A 21,226-nucleotide genomic window follows, 5' to 3' on the forward strand; every position below is an offset into this window, starting at 1 on the left:
TAAGAAGGTGAATCCAAAGACAAACATATACGCATCCTCCTGAATATTAACCTTCATCAGGTGATGAAAGGAGACAGAGACAGAGACCCACATTGGAGCACCGGACTGAAATCACAAGGTCCAAATCAGGTGCAAGTTGCATTTAAATTCAAAACAATGGGGCTCCATCCAGAGGTCTCTGCTATTAGAGTCCTAGCTGTCAGGAAAGATGTCCAGGGAGAGTACATGAATACAAGCAATCCAACTGTGTTTTCTCTGACCAAAAAAAAAAAAAAAATGCATTCATGTTTCCTTGGTTTACCTTTGGGCAAAAGAAATTCATTTTTGTTCACATATGTAAATGACAATTACAGTCTCTCTGGTACACCCATATAATACTTTTTAGTTTGCAAAGCACCTAAGCACATACTATTTCATTTTGTTTTCACGTATCCCAGTGAAATGGGCCAGTTGTATTTGGTACATTTTATATATGAGACAACTGAGATTCAAAGAGACTAAATCCCCCAGACAGCAAGTTTGTTTTGTAGCGATCCCTGTAAACTTTCCATTACACCACAGCTGCCCCGTTCCCACTTATCCTTAAATTTTTTTGGTGACATGAACCAAATTTCTTGGATAAATGACACAAGAAACTTTGAAACCAAGAAGTTCTTAAAAAAACAACTTTAGTTAATAATATTTTAAGAGCATAAGTTATAAACTTTTAATCAGTGCTAATGAAGTACTTCTTTGAAGATGAATACAATTGAATGTCATGAAATGGACATTTTGCTACATGGCTACTGCTATCGTGTACTGATTGTATGTCTGACCTCTGCTAGCCTTTGATCTGTGTTATTTCATCTAATTCTCATAAAATTGTTTATGGGATGATTCTTGAAAAGTTTCATTTTTAAATGAAGGAATTGAGGTGTTAAGGAAGTGATTTTAACAAAGTCACAATGAGTGTCAGACCCTGGATTTGAACCCATGCACACTTGTCCCAAAAGCCTGATCTTTACATCACTGCACTGAGCCACAGTGGCTTGAATAAAAAAAACTGGAGCATGTGACTGTAGTGTAACTCATGACTCTTACACAACCTTGACCATAGACTAACTTCTCTCAAATAAATAGAAGATATGTAGATGCCATAATTCATCAAATCACGTTTTTTGATATTTTTGTTTGTTTGTTTTGGGTTTTTTTTTGCCTTTGCCACATAGCTGAGCGACATCTGGGTAGACAGGTAAAAAAAGCAAAAATTGGAAACTTGGGAGTGGGGATGGGGTGGGGGGAAGGGGAGATGGGGAGAAAAAAGTGAGAAGGGGTGGGGAGAGCTTGGGGGAAGGGGACGGTTGGAATGGAGGAAAGGTGGATATGGGAGCAGGGAGGTATATATCTCAATTAAGGGAGCCATTTTAGGATTGGCAAGAGACTTGACTCTAGAGGTGTCCCCAGGTGTCCATGGAGATGTCCCCTGCTAGATCCTTGGGCAGCTGAAGAGAGGGAGCCTGAAATGGCCCTGTCTTGTAGCCATACTGATGAATATCTTACATATCACCATAGAACCTTCATCTGGCAATGGATGGAGATAGAGACAGAGACCCACACTGGAACACTGGACTGAGCTCCTAAGGTCCCAATGAGGAACAGAAGGAGGGAGAAGATGAGCAAGAAAGTCAGTATTGCGAGGGGTGCACCCACTGGCAGATCTAATGAGAGTTTTTTTCTTTTTTCAATCTACTCCAAACATGACTACAAAGTAAACCACATAATCTGCATGGCCTGTATTACTTATTACTTTTTAATAATGTAAATAGGTGAACAGAAGCATTATTGATCTTTAGTGTCTAAGCATTTAATCACTATTAATAATGTAGAAGGTTTTTATAAATATGTAAAAACAAGAGTACATTAAACTAAATGACAGCAGTAATTTGCAAAGCCAGACATTTCACTAATGGAGAACTGCATTTAAAAACAACATCTTACCAGGGTTACTGCAATCACTGACAGTAAGTCTGGCCAAACTCATTTATCTACTTAGTAACTATGAGAAGTTGATCCCCACATTACTCTTTGTCATGTGTCTTTATCAGATGTTGTTCAAAATTATGCCACGGATGCATTTTGTTTAGCCTGACATTTATGAAGAGACCAAATATAAAAGTTTGATTATAAAATTCTTCTAGAAAATTCACAAAGCTAAGCACTGCCAGGCACACAGTTACATCATAGGCGGTCTGGAGCTGAGGGACAGCGGTTCCTCAAGATGGGACATACAATGCCTGTCTAATGCATCACTGTTTCCATCGTACCTATGTCTGTAGTAATAAGAGCGGCGGGGCTGCATCCCCAGCACCCCAGCTGCTTGGCTAGCTCATGCCCCGAAATAACAACACACAAACTGTATTCATTTAAACACTGCTTGGCCCTTTAGCTCTAGCCCTTTTCTCGGCTAACTCTCGCACCTGGACTAACCCATTTCCAATCATGTGTGTCACACCCCAAGGTGGGCTTTTACCGGGAAGATTCTAGCCTACGTCCATCCTGGGTCGGAGCTTCATCGCGTGTGCCTCAGAGAGCAGAGCTCTCACTCCGCCCTGGAGAGGGGAGCATGGTGTCTCTGCTCCAGAGAGCAGAGCTGTCGAGTCTCTGTCTGAGGTGTCTTACCTCACTTCCTCTTCCTCCCAGCATTCTGTTCTGTTTACTCCACCCACCTATGTTCTAAGCTATGAGCCCAAGCCGTTTGTTTATTACTTAACCAATGAAATCAACAGATTGCTATATGACACTCCCACATCATAGGTCATTTACCAGTTTTCTAGTGACATGTGTTTCTCTGTTGGCATTTGAGGTTTTCAACTCTGATCTATGGAATTTCTGTGGCTTTCCTTGAAAAGATTTGATGACTATGTAACTGGGGCTGATCACTTTCTCCAATTATCTTTATATATTGGTTATCATTTTACTTAATTTCTGAACTTTTATTTTGGCTTTAAAATAGAGAAAAGATAAAAATGAAACAGAAACCAACCAGTGGTAATGCACACTTTAATCCAAGCACTCAGATGGTAGAGGCAGGCAGACCTCTGAATTTAAGGCCAGCCTGGTCTACAGAGTGAGTTCCAGGACAGTGAAGGCATCACAGAGAAACCCTGTCTCAAAATGCCCCAAAAACAGAGAAAGATAAAAATCACATTAAAAGAAGAAACAATATTCCTAACCGTTAGTTTACTGAGTGGCTATGCATACTTCATGGCTAAACTAATATATACTTTTCCTTTAAGATTCAGCTAATAAACTCATATAAGAAGGGGTACCCTGATTTATGGTGTCTTATGTACCACCAAACATGATGTCAGATACCTCAGGTCCTTCCAAAATGACAAAAGGTCTACTTTTATGATGAGACTATATTATTACATTTCTCACCTAGAATAATTTTCAAATATAGTTTTAAAATCTGAAAGTTTTGCCTCGAAGATACCTCAGCAGTTTAAAGCACTTGCAGTGTGAGCCTGGTGACCTGAATTTCATCTCTGACACCCATACAAAAATCCAGATGGAGTTACTTGTGTCTGTAATGCTAGCACATCTATGGCCAGAAGCTTGTGTACACAGAACAGAAGCAGACACTAGAGAAACCCTGACCCCCCAAAAAAAGCAGAAAGACAGAACCAACATCCAAAATGTTGTCCTCTGACCTACATACATGTGCTGTGTCAAATGCTCCTACCTATCTATCTATAACATACACACACACACACACGCAGCACATATGAATGCACACACTAAATAAATCTATAAAATGTTAAAAAAAATTAAAACTCTAAAATCTCACAGCAATGCTGTTGAACATAATTACAGAGGCCTCTTATAATATCTACACGTAACTGAAAGGTTCTAGAACTGGGATCAAACTTAGTACATCACTAAGCATGTGATACTCATAATGAACTACAAAGCAAACTGAAGTTAAACAAGGTGATAGGTTTCCTCTTCTTCTGTTAATGGAGCAATGGCTGCATTGTGGTTTGTTTGTTGGTTCATACTGGGATGTATGTTACTGCATATTGTTATCTCCAATTTATAACCTTCCTTAATCAAGTTCTACAAGAATAAGGGTCAAGTCAGATTTCCCCTTTCCACATTTTGAATATCTATTGCTATCTGGCAAACTGCTTCAGGTAATGGATTAAAGGGTTTTCTTATTATTATCTCACAGGTCTATGGGTTAGAAATTCAGATATGATATGGCCAAGATGCCTTTTCTCTGTTCCATTATGTGTGGGGCCTCAGAATGCATCAAATAGCTGGAGGTTGAAACAGTAGGACAACAATTGGGAATCTTTCTGTGTACCTTCAGAATTTCGATAAGCTATTTGAGTTTCCTGATAGCATGGTGAATAACCAGCTTTGTGTTTGTCACAATTCTTATATTGTGTCTCTGCCCTGTAAGAATGAGTGTCCCAAAAAACAGAAATGGGAGATGCCAGTCTCTTAATGAATGGGCATAGAAATTTTCCAAATGTCATTTGTGTCATACGCTACTGGACAAAGCCATCAAATAGCTCACCCAGATTCAAAAGGAAGGGCATGGGTCCCACTTCTTGATGAGTGAAATATGAAAGAATATTTCACTTTCTTTTATCTACCATGACATGTTCCCAGATCCTAACATATTGCCTCACATAAAGCAAGTTCAAAATTTAGCATTTCCTTGAGTGGTTTAGCTACAATGATTTTCCTTTTGAAACAGAATCTCACATAGCCAATGATGTCTCAAACTCCAGATGCCTTGGTCTGGACCTGGTGATTTCTGGATTTAAATGTATGCACCTCTATGCCTGACCTTGTTGCAGTGATCTTGAAATACAGGTGTTCTTTTCACATTTACCAATGAAATCAAACAGTATTGGTTGCATAGAATGCACAGATATTATTAGGTACTTAAGTAAAACAATTCTTGAATGTAAAACCAGCCTAAAGGTAAGATTCCAAATCTCCAAACAACACAGGAGCAAAACTCATAAAAGATGATGTGATTATGTAGCAGTACTAAAGTAATCACTCATTTTTATCTTATAATATCTTCCACCACTGTCACAGCCTGCCAATAATTGACATCATTCATAACTGTGTACAAGCATCAATAATTCTTTCTACCTTCAGTGGGCTAGATAATCAAGATTTAGTGCCAAGAAAAAAGCTAGAAAATAAGGAACAACATCAAGTAGTTCAGAGGAATACTCCTGTTAACGTACTCGTTTTAGCATGAATTATTTTCTTCTCACTCATTAGAAAACAAAAGAGATACCCCCAAAGAATTTAACATCCTTAAACAGGAAATTCCTGCACTCTTCTTACCCAAGCTGTCTTCGTCTTTTACTGTATCCCATTCAATAATAAAAGCCCGATTAGTCATGATACCTGGTAATAGCCATAATTACTTACCATATCTTATTTAATAAAACATGCTTTTCTGCACTTGCTGAGCTGAAGATATATGCCATTTGAAATCCTATTAATGGCAAAACAAGTTATTGACTGAAGACTGAGGTTAAAGGAAGGTTGCAAGAAGATGAACACTGTAAGCAAAGTTGCCAGCGTGAAAGGAGACTGAAACCTAACAGTAATCACATATATACTCATTATTTTTAAGTATATGTTTTCTGAAAACTAGTATTTTCAGAGTAATGTATGACTTCCTTCTTCTTCAGAAGGAGATAGCAAGGATATCACATTCCTCTGACATTCTTAATACAAAGCAATATTCTGATAATGATACATTTTTAAGACCGGCAAAGCTTCGTGTTTATTCATTCCTTCTACAAATATTTCTTCAGAAACTCTTCTGCACCAAAAATTGTATAGATGCATAAACATAAATAAGACAGTCCTTTCATTTACAGAGTTTATACTTGAGAGGAAGAAGTAGTCAAATATCAATATCTAATCATTACACATTATATATGTGTAAATATATATAATCATGTTGTATCCCATAAATACACTAAAATACTATGTTCCATTTAAAATTAAGAAATAATGATCTGGGGATATAGATCCATGATAAAGTACTTTACTAGCATGTTACAATCCCCATGTTTTATCCTTGCCTCTGCAAAAATGTATCAAATAAATATGTATTTACTTAAAATAATTATGCATTGAAATAAGTTTGGTGAATCTAGAATATTAGGTTTTTCAATGAACCTATTGTTCATCAACTCAGTGCTCTCAAGTTCAAGTTATTTGATGGAGGAGACAGGTAACCTAGCTTGCTATAAGACAAGAGGTATCCTAGTAGATACAACAAAGTCATTAAACGATAACAGAAATGAGATTGACCAACAGGTTCTCAGCAATAACACGTGATGGAAGTAATTGGTTCTGCTGAACACAAAGAATTGCTAAAACTGACATAGCCAAGCAATTATTGATGACTTATAAGAAAAATACAAAGAATATTTGACAGACAATGAGTTACCTTTATAAAAGCAGCTCACCCTTTCTTGGTTAGGGCTCTAAATTTTACTGCAACTTAAAGTTTTTGTACTAAGTAAATAAATTCAAAGAAAAGAATCAGTCATGAAAAAAATTCCATTTACCATAATAAAAAAATCCCACTAACTACACTTTAGAGTCATATTATCATGATAGATCCTACAGTTTCTTTCAAGGTAACCCGAATATCTGAGGATTGATAACCATTTCAGTTGTGATTTATGAACATTACTACATTTACGTGGTTCACTTGTTCATCCAGTGATAGACACTCTTCTAGGCTATAGGCTATAGGGGACAATATCTTTTCAAGCATGGCAAGGAACACAGGCCATAATAAAAAAGAAATTGAGGAAAGAACAAGTACTGTCAAGTGAGATTTAAGGGAAAAAGTCAGAGACCAAGAATGATCACTTTTGACAGAGTGGTCCAGAGAAGCATCCCTAAGGAGCTAACACTAGAGCAGAGTCTTCACAGTGCATGTCTGTATGCCAGATGATTAGGACATGAATATTTCTTACCACTTGGACTCTTATACAATAGATTTTTACACAAGCTGAGCCTGCTATTCACTTTTAGGTGTCGTTAAAGTAAGATTGTGTGACATTACGTGCAATGAGAAGTAAAACAAAACTATCTTAAAAAATTACTACCTAGTAGTTATTATACAATGTTTTACTGATAAATGCTCAAGGACCCTGCTCAGGAGTACACTGATAAAATCTGAATCCCTCAGACAAACTGAATAGGCTTTACAGAAAGAAAATAAGCTGTAGCCCTTGACTAGTTCATCATTAATGAAGGAAAACTGTAGCCAGTCTTCATCAATTAGTTGAACTCAAAAGGAATTCAATGTGTAGCAAACATTTACTGATTTAGAATTATTTTTTAAAAAGAGAAATAAAGAAATTTAGTATTTTATAGGGTTTGTGATGAGATACATTGTTATTATAATATTAAAGCATCCATGTTACCAGTTTTAAGATTTCATATGTAACTAACTCCCAGAATTCCAAAATATAGTTATTTGTAATTTCACTGAAGTACAAATTTGAATCCATATGCCTCCTGCTTAACTTTCTAATGAATTACTTATGAAAGCACTCTATTTGTTAATGGCAAATTTTCAGATATTTTTATCTAGGAACATGAAAAGCATCAGACCGTGTATGCAAGTAGTGGTTGGTAAACACACACACAAAGCAACAATTGCTGAACAAACTAGTAGGCTAAGAACACAGGTATTGGCATTCTCAAATTTATCACCTGTTCACCTCATTTCTTTAAATAAAAAAGCACTATTAATGACCTCCCCACATCTGGGAAAGATCTGCCAATATGCTTGTGCTGGGGGTGTGTGGCTCCTTGTAATTCTGTCTTGACATTTTCCTTTTCCTGAGAAGCCTCATTTGTTTATCTCTGATGCAGTTGTTGTCCTAAGTGAGAAGACGGGTTGTTGATGGTTGCTAATAAAGCACTTTGATCTCATTTGTGTGGAAGGTGTTACATGTGCGAAGGCAGGATCTCCTGATTTTCAAAAAGAAAACACATGTTAACGACACATTTAAAAAATTATAAAGTGCTGAAGGTTCCCAGATTTATAGTGCTGACTAGCTACTGAAATCAGCAGTCAACACCTGGAAGTACCAAAAAGAAAAAAAAAGTGCAAGTTTCACTGCTTTGAGATTGCTCTTGGACAAGAAAAAATGAAAAGAAATTGGGGGAAGTTTTCAAACTGGTATTTAACTGATTATTATGAAAATATAAATTCAGATGTTCTGAGATATGAATTTTTAATTATGGATATCAGTAACTCTCTACAACTCATCTGAACACACAAAAAATATTTTATTTTATTTTATTTTAGCTGACTGATTAAAATTCAAAGGCTCAAATCTTTATTGCTATGTCCTGGCCAGACTATGTGCTTTTGGTCACTCTCTAGCTGATTCAAGATGTCATTTTGTTGTTAAGAGAAATTAGGTGGAGTATGTCTGACATAGTACTTGCTTCATAGTAAGTGCTTAGTGTTTTATTTATATAAAATGCATATTTACTATCAGACAATATGAGCAAATAATTTGGAAAGCCCAACTCAAACAAGTCACCATTTTCCCGGGCAATACCATTGATCTAAAATCTCTGTGAGGTGGTAGGAAGGAAGACAAAGAAATATGATGGCCATTCTACAAAGTTGCTAAATGAAGCCAAGAATAATTCCGTTTCTTAGGAAATTTGCAGTGGCAATTACAAGGAAGCCAGAGCTAGAGCATAGCCATGCCTATAGCTAGGCCATGCCGTCCTTACAGCAGAAAAAGAATCCATGCCCAGGAGATGCCCAACAAGAAGGGCCTGCCCTATATTTAATGACTCTCCATTATATGAAAGGCAGGTCCACAGAGAATGATAGAGAGGTTAATGAGGTTAACAAAGCCTCAGACGGCTGATTGCAAAGGTAGACCATTTGAGTAATGTTAGGATGATCAAAATGCAAGCAAAACAGAAACAAAAAAAATTAAAGTAAATGCACTTCAGACTATTCAAGACTTGCTGCAAGGGCTTACAGGACAAATATTTCAGGATTCAAATTCCAGACCAAAATAATCTTGTGTCTAAATGAAGCAAACTGGCACTTACACAGTACTGAAAATGTAACTGCGTCGTCAGTTTTCTTATTGCTTCAAAACACTTGATCTTTTTCCCATTACTTTGGGGATCGCAGGCATCCAAAGCAAGCCTACTTTTGACAAGCAATTACCAGGGCAGATGGGAAAATAGCCACCCTACCTCAGGGTGAGTGCCCCCATTTTGTTTTACTTGAAACATCACTAGCCATGAGGAAAATAATTCTGCTTAAAAAGCTATCTGCATTTTCCATCGTGACACCTTTCCCACTGCCATAAAATGTTGATGGACAATACTCCCAGCTGCTTTTAATGTTTCCCACTTGGAAAGTATTATTTATTTGGGCTAGTGACCAATGTAGTCGGTGTAAGTCATCCTGCTCTATTTAAGCAAAAACTAATGAAATTTTATTGGGCTCTCATATGAACATGCACTGCACTCGCATTTTTTGAACATGAGCATAGGTTTATGCTACAGTATTAAGTGGTTTTGTCATGCTGTATTGACCTAGATAACGTATCAAAAACATTGTGTATCCTCTTTTTTATTTATTTATTTATTAAAGATTTCTGTCTCTTCCCCGCCACCGCCTCCCATTTCCCTCCCCCTCCCCCAATTAAGTCCCCCTCCCTCATCAACCCAATGAGCAATCAGGGTTCTCTGCCCTGTGGGAAGTCCAAGGACCACCCACCTCCATCCAGGTCTAGTAAGGTGAGCATCCAAACTGCCTAGGCTCCCACAAAGCCAATACTCCTGCCACAAAAAAAAACCTGTATTTAAAAAAATCTCAAATGTATTTAAGTTAGGAAATATTGAACAGTGATTATATGATAATATATAAATTAGTAATGGGGTAAGCGTGCATAAATTAAGCATTTGAAAATTCAAATTCATTTTGAATTCATTTTGCCCAATGGCGCAGATATTGTTTAATACTCTGAAGCAGTCAATTATCAAACAAAATCTCCCTGATGAGGATGTTGGCTTCTAATAAATGAACTGTAAGGCATCTGTCACATAGGAACCTCAAAGTAGTCTCTGACATCCTTTAAATGTTGCCATGAGGATATGACACAAGCACCATACAACTTCAGATTTGAAAAAAATAAAAGCTGAAATTCTATTAATTGTTTCTGAGCATGTGCTGTGCACTCCAGGCAACTGGAAAGACACAGAGGAGAAAAATCACATAGTTTTTGGCCCCGGTGTGGTTTTCTAATAAGAAAGAGCAAGAGATCTCTAACTGTCTTCCCAGATAGGCTATGACGTGTGCAATGACGTGACTATGAGCGTCATATAATGAGCGCAATAAGACAGGAAACTTTGACACTTATCTGGAACCGATGAATTGAGTTAAAACATATTTCTGTTTTATAACCTCTGGTTCTGAAGGTATCCCACAGTTCATGTGATAGTTCACCCATCTTTTGTTGTGACAATTTCAGGGTGACTTCCCAAATGCCAATTGTCGCAAACCTTTATCCGGAGGCTTTTATGGAAGAATTAAAACTCAAGGATTTCATAGTAGTAAGATTGTAAATTGTTTATTTTCCTGCCTTGCTATGGTTTGTGCTCTCCGTCTCCTTTCCTAGGAGTTTATACATCTTAATTGGCTGATCAGCTGATAGTCTCCTTTCACTAAAGTTTGGCCTTTACACATGCAGGATCCGCAGCACTCGGGAACTTGTTAAATCTATAAGCTCTCGGGTCCCACATCAGATTTTACAGAATCAGATAGTCTGTGGACATGCCAACTGAAGTTCAATCTTTCCTTCAACAAACCCTCCAGGGTATTGAGGTATACATCCCATCAAGTTTGAGAATCACTGCCTTATAGGAGCGAAAGATTACCACAGAGGCGTTAGGACTGACATCCCAAATTGTACCCTGAAGACCTTCCTATTTATTTTGAGATGGCAATGAATAATGGAAACATCATGAAATCTTTGTTACAACCACTCAGAGGTATTTATATTCCAATAAGGCCCCAGAAGCAGTGTTTCACCCCAAATGACACAGCTTCCAGCTGCAGGATTTATGCTATGATTAACCCCTGTATAAGATGTGATAAGAATGCTCAAAGCAGGCCTCATTATGCAGTCTGTCTCTGACCCTTGAAGTCTTAAACAAACCGACAATCAATTCAGGAATTTACAGGGCAAAATTCAAACACTAGTGAGCAAAGAAGTCATGTGGCCTCTCCAGCCCTGGCCCTCTCAGTGTTCTTGTACAGTGTTCAGCTTGTGGAAAGGACTTCGCTCACCGGTTCCTATGGAGCAAGTCCCCTAACCTGTCCACCTATTACTTCATCCCCAGCTAGAAAGGTTCTTGTTTTTGAATGTCATACTTCAAGGCTTGCTTATTATGCTCAGGATAGCAACAAAAGCAAATAGCTGTAACTTCTCTGGCCCTAAACCTCATTTTCCTTGTGAAAGATTTTAATCAGAAATACAATGCAGTAAATTACATCTTCTTTCAGCAATTTAGTTTTTAACCTTGTTGTTCAAACCAACTTCTGTTCTTGAGGTTAATGTTGTTGCCAGAGGTGTCGAATGGATATTGGAAATTTTACAGAGAAGAAGACAAAAGACAACAAATAAGGACAGAAGAGAATAGAACCAAGGGTTGATTGAAGGCTAGAGATAATTTGACTGCGCCATGAAAATAGCAAATACAAAATGAATTAGACTTTTTGCATCAGAAATGTCTAACAAGCAGCTTGTTAGTTAAATAAGGCTCTCAGTAAAATCTGTTCTTCAAATGTAACTCCAAACACTTCGAAGATTCACCATTTAGTTAAAGTGAGGAAACAATTCCCTTGGGGTTGCTACCTTAGTATAGTGACAGCAGGCAAGCAGCTTGGAAGCAGGCGGTATTCTCCAGAAAACAGAAAAAGAGACATTTGTGAGGGATGATCTTCCCCACATGTGTTTCTAAAGTCACACTGGACAAGGCATCTAAGTTCAACTTACCTTGTTCTAAGCAAGCATGGCAAGGAGATGTTCTTGTTAAAGATTTAAGGAAGCAAGGCGTCGCATCCATGTCTCTATAGCAATCCAGCAAAGATGCAAAGCATGCAGTTCCTGGCATTGAGAGTACATAAGCACAAAGCGTGCGCGCGCACACACACACACACACACACACACACACACACACACACGATTGTACTGGGCATATATCTGCTGGTGCAGAGCCAGCATAGGTACAGTCCAGACCATATCTTCTATCATCTGACTTAAAGACTGAAGATTTCTCCATGATATTGAATGGAGATGGTTTAGGGGAGGAACATGGATCCTTAAAGGACCTGGATTTGAGGTTAAGCTAGTTTGGGGTTTTATTTTGTTCATTTTGCTTTGTTGTGGTACTGAGTATTGAAGCCAGAGGCTTATACATGTTACCACTGATGTATACCCTCATCTTGTTTATATATATATTTTTTTTAAATAAGACCACACTGTATTGACAAGGCTGATCTTCAACTCCATATGTAGCCCAAACAGGTCTTGTATGTTGTGATCTTCTGGCCTCAGCCTTCTGAGTAGCTGGAATTAGAAGCCTGTGTTAACAGGCCGACTCTGAAGGGAATTTTGATATGACAAGCTTAACGTCCCAAGGGCAAGTCAAGTGGCTCTGTCTATATTAGATACAGTTGGAGAAATCCGGGTAGTCTCTGGGATACAAAATGAGATGATACCACAATGGGAATAAACAAATGTACACAAAATAGCATAGGGCTTATCAAAGGTATGTCATGACCATGTACACCTCACTACTCAACCAGAGTCTTGAAAATACATGGGTTGCACAGGCTGCTAAAACCAACACTCAAAGCAAGTTATATAAATGGTACAGAAATTAAATATCCTCAGGGAATCAGTAAAAGGTGGACAGATATAAGGATAACATCTAGAATTCGGAAGCTATTTGGGTTTAGAAAATGAAGTTCACAAAATGGCAACATAAAGGCATCAACTCTACTGGCCACTAGAAGCTGGGTACCCTAGGGGAGAACTTGTGCTCAACACTTTTTTGTTTGGAGATACAGTATGCCTGAGAAGATTTTCCCCTAGTTTTCTATAGGCAATATCAGTCAAAGTTGCTGCAAATTAAGAAGAATGTTTTAATATTGTCCTTAAGTTTAGATAATTTACACTGACACTGAATGACTGATACTGGTCAGTGATTAGAGTAAGCACTAACTCAGGTATAAAAAGAGCTAAGAATTTTTCTTGTGAAAAAGTGGATGACATGTAGTGTGTAAATAATGAGAACAAATGCAGCAATATTTGGGGGACCTTAGAGCATTCAAAGCCTAACACATTACAAAAAGAACTCAATACTGATAAATGTAAAATAATACATTTTACGAAGCTTTATCATTCTGTAAGTTGGTGTGGATCATAAAATATGAGAAATAAAAAATTAGGGGAGTTGAAAGATAAGTGTGTGCACATTATGTATGAAGGATGGAGATTGAAATGAATGAGAAGAATGGATAGACAATGTCTTGAATAATGATGACTTTGATGAGTAGTTATCATACAAACCTGTGTGCATCATAAAATATGAAGAATATTAAGAACCAGAAGAGTCAAAAGACAAGTCTCCTCAGAATAAGATACAGAATGAAGGAAGAGAGGAATCCAGGGAATTGCACAGAATAATGATAGCTTTTATGACTTTTTCACTCACTTCCCTGGATCCTTCATAAATATAAGCTATATAGAAAATAAAAGTGCAACAAAAAGCAAGGGACAGATCTGTGTCTGTCATAAAATAGACAATAATGCCAACCAGGCTTGACAAAATAAAAACAAAAATAATTGAGTCTAGTACAACTGTGGAAAGATACAATAACCAGACTAATGTGGGCAAATAAAATGAGTGAGCCTAGAATTGTGTTACCTAAATAGAGTCAGCAAGCACTGGCTAGGCATTCACATGGCAATCACGACTGCCTATGACCCCAGTTCCAGAGGATCCAATGCCCTCTTTTGGCTTCCATAAACACTGTGCTCATGTGGTACACTTATATACATGTAGGCAAAATACTGATATACATAAGAATTATAAATCTTAAAATAAGCTGTTATTATAGGAATGAAGAGGTTTTATTTATTTTCCTTATTGTTACATTGGGTTTAGAATCAGATTTGTCTGATTTGTCAATAGTAGTTCAAAATCTAGATCTCAAGGACTGTAGGTTTCTTCTATGTTATAACAAATAGGATTTTAACATGAGAATGGTTGAGAATCAGACACGGCATAGCAGGTGTTAGTGTTCAATTTACAGGTCAATGATCTGTATCGCAGAACTAGGAATATTGGTCTGGCATCTCAGAATATACAAAAATTCTGGTAGCACTAATTATACTATTTCCCTTTGTGTAATACTTAATGTCTTGTAAAACATGCTGCAGACTGTTCTTGGGGAACTCCAAATAAGTCCTATCAACTTGACTTAGAATTAGTTTCTCAAACTGCAATAGAATTTAGAAATGAGGTTTATTGTCTAGAGCAAGCTGAGGTTGCTACCTATCTTCTTCATCTGGAGATGCTTTGGTTGTGTAGTTTCTGTTCTCAGAGGCTCTTCTATTACTATTAGCTTTCAGGCACTTGCTTCACGTGTTGATTATATTGAAAGAATATAAAATCCCAGGGTAAAGTTATTAAAGTTAATCAGAAAATCTTGGTCCAAAAATCATGGCCCATCTGAATCTAAGATTTATCTTTCCAGCACACCATGAATCCTATGTAGTAAAGGAAAAAGAGACCATAATATTCAAGGCTTTAGCAAAATCATTGACATTATTATTTTTCCTTGACCTTGTCTGTTTGAACAATAAAACTCATAAACAAGAGTTCAGAACTTCCAAAGCTAGAACTAGAATCTGATGAAAACTCTCCCCTCCTTATTACTCACACCTCCAACCAACAGCAGACCAAGGGAAAGTCCTAAATTTCAATCTATTCCATGACCCTAAATTAAGGTATATACTCCTAAAATGTGTTATAATTTTTCAGAAAACTTTGAGCTGAAAGCAATGGGCACTTTTATGACTGTATCCTTCAGAAACAGTCCTGTTTAGGAACTAGAATAAAATATCATTTTGACCAAAAAATGAAATGTATGTTTTAAAGGGAAGTATTCATAAGTGCTTTACTTAAATGAGAGAAGGAAAATATAATATCATTACAGAATACCGTATCTTCATTATAGGCTTCAAGTTCACCCAAGGTAGTGAGGAGAGGCTTCAGTAGATAAAGCACTTAGCATGCAAGCTGAGTTCAGGTCCACGGCATCCATGTAAAGCCAGACATCATAGCACACGTCTACAATTCCAGTGCTTCTATAACAAGAGGGAAGGTGAAGTTAGGGAAAACCACAAGAGCTAGTGGGCCACATAATCTGATGCACAAAGCAGCCAATAATTAGAGGTACTGTCTCAAACAAGGTAGAAGGTGAAGGCCATTCCCCAAGATTATCCTTGATATCCTCTATATGCAAGCATAACACACACCTACTAATGCACATTATATACACACACTGTGTCATCCATTTAACTTCACTTGCTTGGTTCTATTTTCTAGACATAGTAGCTTGGCAGTGTGCATCATAAGCTTTAATATATTCATTCTTGTATGCATTGATGCATGGAAAATACACACAAAAACTGATACTGATGATTACATATAATGAAAAGCCCAGAAAGAAGAGGGATGTAGGTGGTCAATAGGGACTTCAATCATAGCTAGAAAGCATTTGTATATTAAATAAAGTTATTAATTTTAATTTTGACAAGCAATAAAGTAAAATTGCATAAATAGAGCACTCTCCTAAGGAGATAAGTTCAGTACAGAAAAAAATGAAGAAACAGCATGTCTTCAAATAAAAGGTAAATTGAACAAGTAATGGAATATTGCTTTATGGATAAATTATGTAATAACAGAAATACATGTTCTCGATGTATCAGATAATACCGATAATATAATATTAACGTAAAATGTCAGAATTACGAATGATACCTAATATAATCTCAGTGTTGATGTGTAAAAAGCTAACTATCCACAAAATACTGTTAGTAGTTATTTCTGGTTGGTGAAATGACTGTTTTCTTCACTAGTCTTGAGTGTTTTCTGAAGTTGCTACAACTTGACATCTATATTCTTATTTTATCTTGCTTTTCTGATTTCCTTCGATCTTTTGTTGCAGGCGTGCCTGTGTGATTCGAGGCCAAGTGGTAGCTGTGGACGGAACCCCTCTTGTGGGAGTCAATGTCAGTTTCTTGCATCACAGTGATTATGGTTTTACCATCAGTCGGCAAGATGGAAGGTATGCCTTTTGCTTCTGTTCATTGTAGGAGCAGAGTACTGACATTTAGCCATAGGTAAAGCTACAGGAAGAGTAAGACCCATTTTCCTTTTCGCTATATCTAGAAAAGCAAATGGTGACATTTATTCCTTCTCTTTCCAATTTAGGTCAAGCCAAATTTCTCCCGTTACACTATTATTTTCAAGCCCTCCTGAAACACTGAGCATGTGGTCCCCTAATTCCATTTACAAATCTAACCTCAAATTTTAGTGACATGATGCCAATAATAAATGATGAAGTCTGAAATACATAGGCTGTTCTTTCCCAACATTTCAACTCTTTTAGAAATGGCCATGTAGAAAGATTTCCTCTAAAAGTTCGGAATCCCATCATGTTAATTAAGGGTTTCCCTGCTATTTCAAGTGTAGCTGAGGGATAGCATGGTAGAATTGGCATGGGCAAGGCCTTCCTTTGATCCCTAGCATCACAAAAACAAAGCACCCTTCTGGGTCACCTATTTCCATAGTGACCCAACTGATTTGCTGACAATTGTGGCCAACCCATATAATGATATTGAGTTAATATCAAGAAACCAACCCTCTGACTTCTAATGATTTCTTAAGGTTCTCTGAGACCTGGGAAGCATGGCCGCAAAGTTAAGCCTTTTCACTCCGAGAAAGGATTTTCTCCCAAAAACATTTTTGTTGCTGTCACTTAGACAGACACTTGTTCAGAATCCTTGAGTCAATAGACCTATGTGTCCATCTTGAAGGTAGCTATTTATGACACTCAGGAACACTATAATAATAGTCTTGAGGTGCCCTAGTCTCCAGGTGGCTACCCTTAACATGTCCTACTCATAACAAACCACTTCAATACTCACAAAAGACCTGTTGGATCAGAGCTTTATCACAGTGTGAGGGACTATCTTATTTCAAGAACCTACAATCAAACCTTATTAGTCCTGCCCACTTCAGAAATGCTAATTGCACAACTTGAGCTCTGCTGAATTTAGTTTTTGAACTGCTTGTCAAGAAAATGTGTGTAAAAATTAAAGGCCATAAAGAGAAGGTTTTTAACCTACTTAAGACAAGAAACTGGTTTCAGAGAGCTTAGAAATTATTTGTATGTAAATTACATTACTAAGCAGTCATCTAGTTATTATAACAAGCTTCACAAAGCTGTTAGGGAAACAATATTTCCTGTCAAATAGTCCATAATTAGAACTCTCTGTTACTTCAAGGGGACCTTTCTCTCATTTGGGTTGAATGACAGAATTTTGCACATTCACTCACCAGTAACTGATATATGAAACTACACTCTGTCATGCCATTATCTTGAATCATACATATTAATTGAGAAAAGAATTGTTTGACTTCTTCTGACCTGTCATGGAGGTGTGATGGGGCTTCAGCTTGAGTCAATGCTTCATTTTATCTTTATAAAAGAATCTAAAAGAATTTTGATATCTAAAATATCGAAAAGCTTTTATTTCCAGATGACAGACAACATTATAGAGAATAATTTTTGTTGACATTTGTACACTTTGTGTTTAAAATGCCAAGACCCTCCTCTAATGAGCTTTCTGAGAAAAGCAGATTTATGTAAATGAGAGATACTAGCAAGAGTCCCCTCTGGCAATGACATTCTTCTTGGGATTCATAAAGAGTGTATACGTTCAAAATATGTACCCTAAATGCCATCCAGACTGTCCCATTAGCATTTCTCAGACTTAATGTGACTGTGATAAGATTTTCCTTTTATATGTCTGCTTGTTGCTACCTCAGACTAAGAACATTTCTAAAGTACAATATCATATGTAAAATACATCCAAAAATAAAGATTATAGAAAAGCTGATATATCATGTAGATACTAAGTCAACAAAGTGTGAGGTCCAAGATTCTGGGAAGGCCCTATGTCTCCATATATCAGTCCTACAAATCTACTGCAGTGCTGGCAGATCCTGCCAGCAGCATCCCTATCTTGGGGAACTCACTTCTGCAAGCTTATGTCAAAGAACATTTCTATGTGGACTACAGATTGTCTCCATTATTAACAAATGTCAAATTGACAAAACCTTTCCTAGAGACATGGAGAAGATCCAGGATATAAGACAAAAGCACTATCAAACAAAGCGAAAGAAAGAATGGTGAAAGGAGACTGAGACCTCTGTCTAGACACTCCGATAGAAGTCTATATACTCATCTAGAAAAGGACAAGGGTAGCAGAAAAGAAAAGTCAAGTCTAAAGAAAGCACGAATTTGCATTAGAGTTTCCTGTATGCCAAATATGTTTATTAATGTCATTGTCTTACTCTTCATAATAGCCCCTATGGATTATTATATCTACTATTTATATCTTCTCCTTTGGGCAAAAGGCAAAACTTAATGAGATTAGCACAGGTGGTGAGGATAGAGCCCAAGATTTCAACTCAGTCTATCTTGTTCTTTCAATGATTTACCACCTTCAGTATAGAAATGGAACTCATAGTCAATACAGGGCTGAAATAACTTTTACAAATAGGTTCCTGAGAAACATTAGATGTTTCAGGAACCTTCTGTCAAGGGTGGAAGATAAAGGCATTTCCCTCTGATCCACCCTGATTGATGGATATCATAAGACATCATAGAGGTCTCGATAATTTTCCACCTATGAACAGGACTGGTTTGACATCTTATAGATTGATGAAAATCTGCAAACAACCATTCGTGGGGCTTTTACACTTACTGTCATATAACATAAAAACATATTCTTAGTAATATATAAATGGAGGGGATTTTGGATAAGAAAAATGTCAAAGAATAAGTTATTCTGAGGGAATTCTGCTTGGCATTGCAAAAGTTGAAGTTAATTTTAGGGCATAGATCTGCCTTCTGCTTCCATGTCAATGAGTAAGCCAGACAATATTTCCTTTGTACAGCCAGGTTGGAAGAAGGGAAATGAGAGTCAATACTCTTCAAGAAAACAGAGAAAACAGAATATTTATATGTTAAGTGTAGAGAGATCTAACTTAATTTTTATATATGTATATATATGTGTGTGTTTTATTTCTGGAAAACATATATATATATATATATATATATCTTTGTTTTATTTCCAGAAATAATGCATTCAATTACAACAGTAGCTATAAATATATAACTACAGCTCATGGAGATATAAAAATCAGCCCCAGCAGAGTTTAATATGATAGAGATGATAGAGTTAAAACTCAAACTCCATATATATATTGAGAGAGAGAGAGATATTTGAATTGATTTCAAGAATTGGACTTATTGTGGAGTCTGCTCATCTAATATCTATAGAGCAAGTCGATCCACTGAAAACTTCAAAGAACAACTTGTGCAAAGCCTGAGGAATCTTCACTTAGTCTTGTTCTAAGTCTTTGAAATGGTTGACTAGGACCCACTCACATCATCAAGAAAATCTCTATGACTTAAGTGGTTGTAGAAATTAACCTTATCATCAAAATATTCCCATACCAAAATATCTCCCCCAATATTTAAGATTTACATTTGGTTGAGTAACCAAGTTTCATAGCTTAACCAAGTTGAAACAAATACCATAAGAAGCCTAGAGGAAGTTTTGAGAAGAACTCAAAAGGCAGTAACTCTTCCTGAAAGTAATCAAAAGCTAGCCTACAAGTTATTTGAATTGCAACCAAAAATGTGTAAAAAATTTAGTAGGAGAATACATCTAATTTGAGGACAACACTAACATGTGCTGATTCCTAGCTATGTACTCAACACTTAAGTGTCTTAGTTGCAGCAGTAGCTATAAACATAAATTTACCATATTGGATCCATTATGAATAATATATAAATACAGTTCATGGAAATTTAAAAAAATAACTCAGACACAAAGTTAATATGATAGAGGAGAGACCCAAACTGAGATGTATTTAAAGTCAAACTCATTCTTCCCACAAAAATGTGGCTGCTCTCTTTGCTTACTCTTTGTAGAAACACAATATTTCCTAGATAGCTATGTTATTACTTGGATAATCTACCTTTTGGGTCTTTATATTTGTTATTGTTTGTTTTTTTTCAATAAATAAGCACTCTAGACATAAGAAGTTAAGGCTTAATGTTTGTACAAAGCAAGTGCATTTGGCAAAGGACATGAGGTCAAGTCTACATACAGGGTGATCAAAAGGAAAGATTTCTTGACAAACAATATTGGACTTTCCCCCATGACATTTGTCTTAAACTGCTTCTATGTTATCATGAATTCACCCTCTCTGTCTAAAGTACAAGCTGTTTGGATTTTCTTCTTAAGTTCACATCAAGATTATTTCCTAACTTTGTTCTTAAATTCTCCTTGGGGAATTTGTCTTAATATTACTGCTACTTTACTTAAATGGCAACAATAAAAACATATTATCCATCCTTGGCTACTAGTTATTCTCTTTACCTGGAAAATTTCTTCAACAAGAGATAAATGGTAATACTTGACTTACCCTAATAAATGTCACATAAGGGAAGTGGTAAGATGTCCATAATTTAGTCAGTTTCCCTATCAGGTTTTTTTAGCATTGAAGAAGTGTTTTTACTGAAAGACCTTTTCTAATGTAAGGAGATGCTTATATTGTTCCCTTATGTACTTGCAGTGCTTTGACTATTAAGGAGCATCATATTATCTTTTATCCATTTTTAAGATATAATGATAATGATTCATCATTTTGTTACTTTTTATCATATTCCACCTTTTTGAGTGCTTTCAAGTACATTACCTCAAAGACATCATTATACTTAAAAAAGAAGTGAGGTGAAACGATCAGTGCAGAATGA

At 36.6% G+C, this 21,226-nt stretch overlaps 1 protein-coding gene across 3 annotated transcripts in view; it reads left to right on the forward strand.

Annotated features, from left to right (window-relative positions):
• Tenm1 (teneurin transmembrane protein 1) overlaps nt 1-21,226 on the forward strand; it is an 825,611-nt gene that overhangs the window by 665,709 nt on the left and 138,676 nt on the right. For all 3 annotated transcript variants that reach the window (XM_026784949.1, XM_013350458.2, XM_026784950.1), the window contains one exon: nt 16,337-16,456. In XM_026784949.1, the coding sequence (XP_026640750.1) occupies nt 16,337-16,456 (120 nt within the window). The remainder of the gene's footprint in view (nt 1-16,336; nt 16,457-21,226) is intronic.

Source organism: Microtus ochrogaster, chromosome X, assembly GCF_000317375.1.
Source record: "Microtus ochrogaster isolate Prairie Vole_2 chromosome X, MicOch1.0, whole genome shotgun sequence".
Taxonomy (NCBI): Eukaryota; Metazoa; Chordata; class Mammalia; order Rodentia; family Cricetidae; genus Microtus; species Microtus ochrogaster.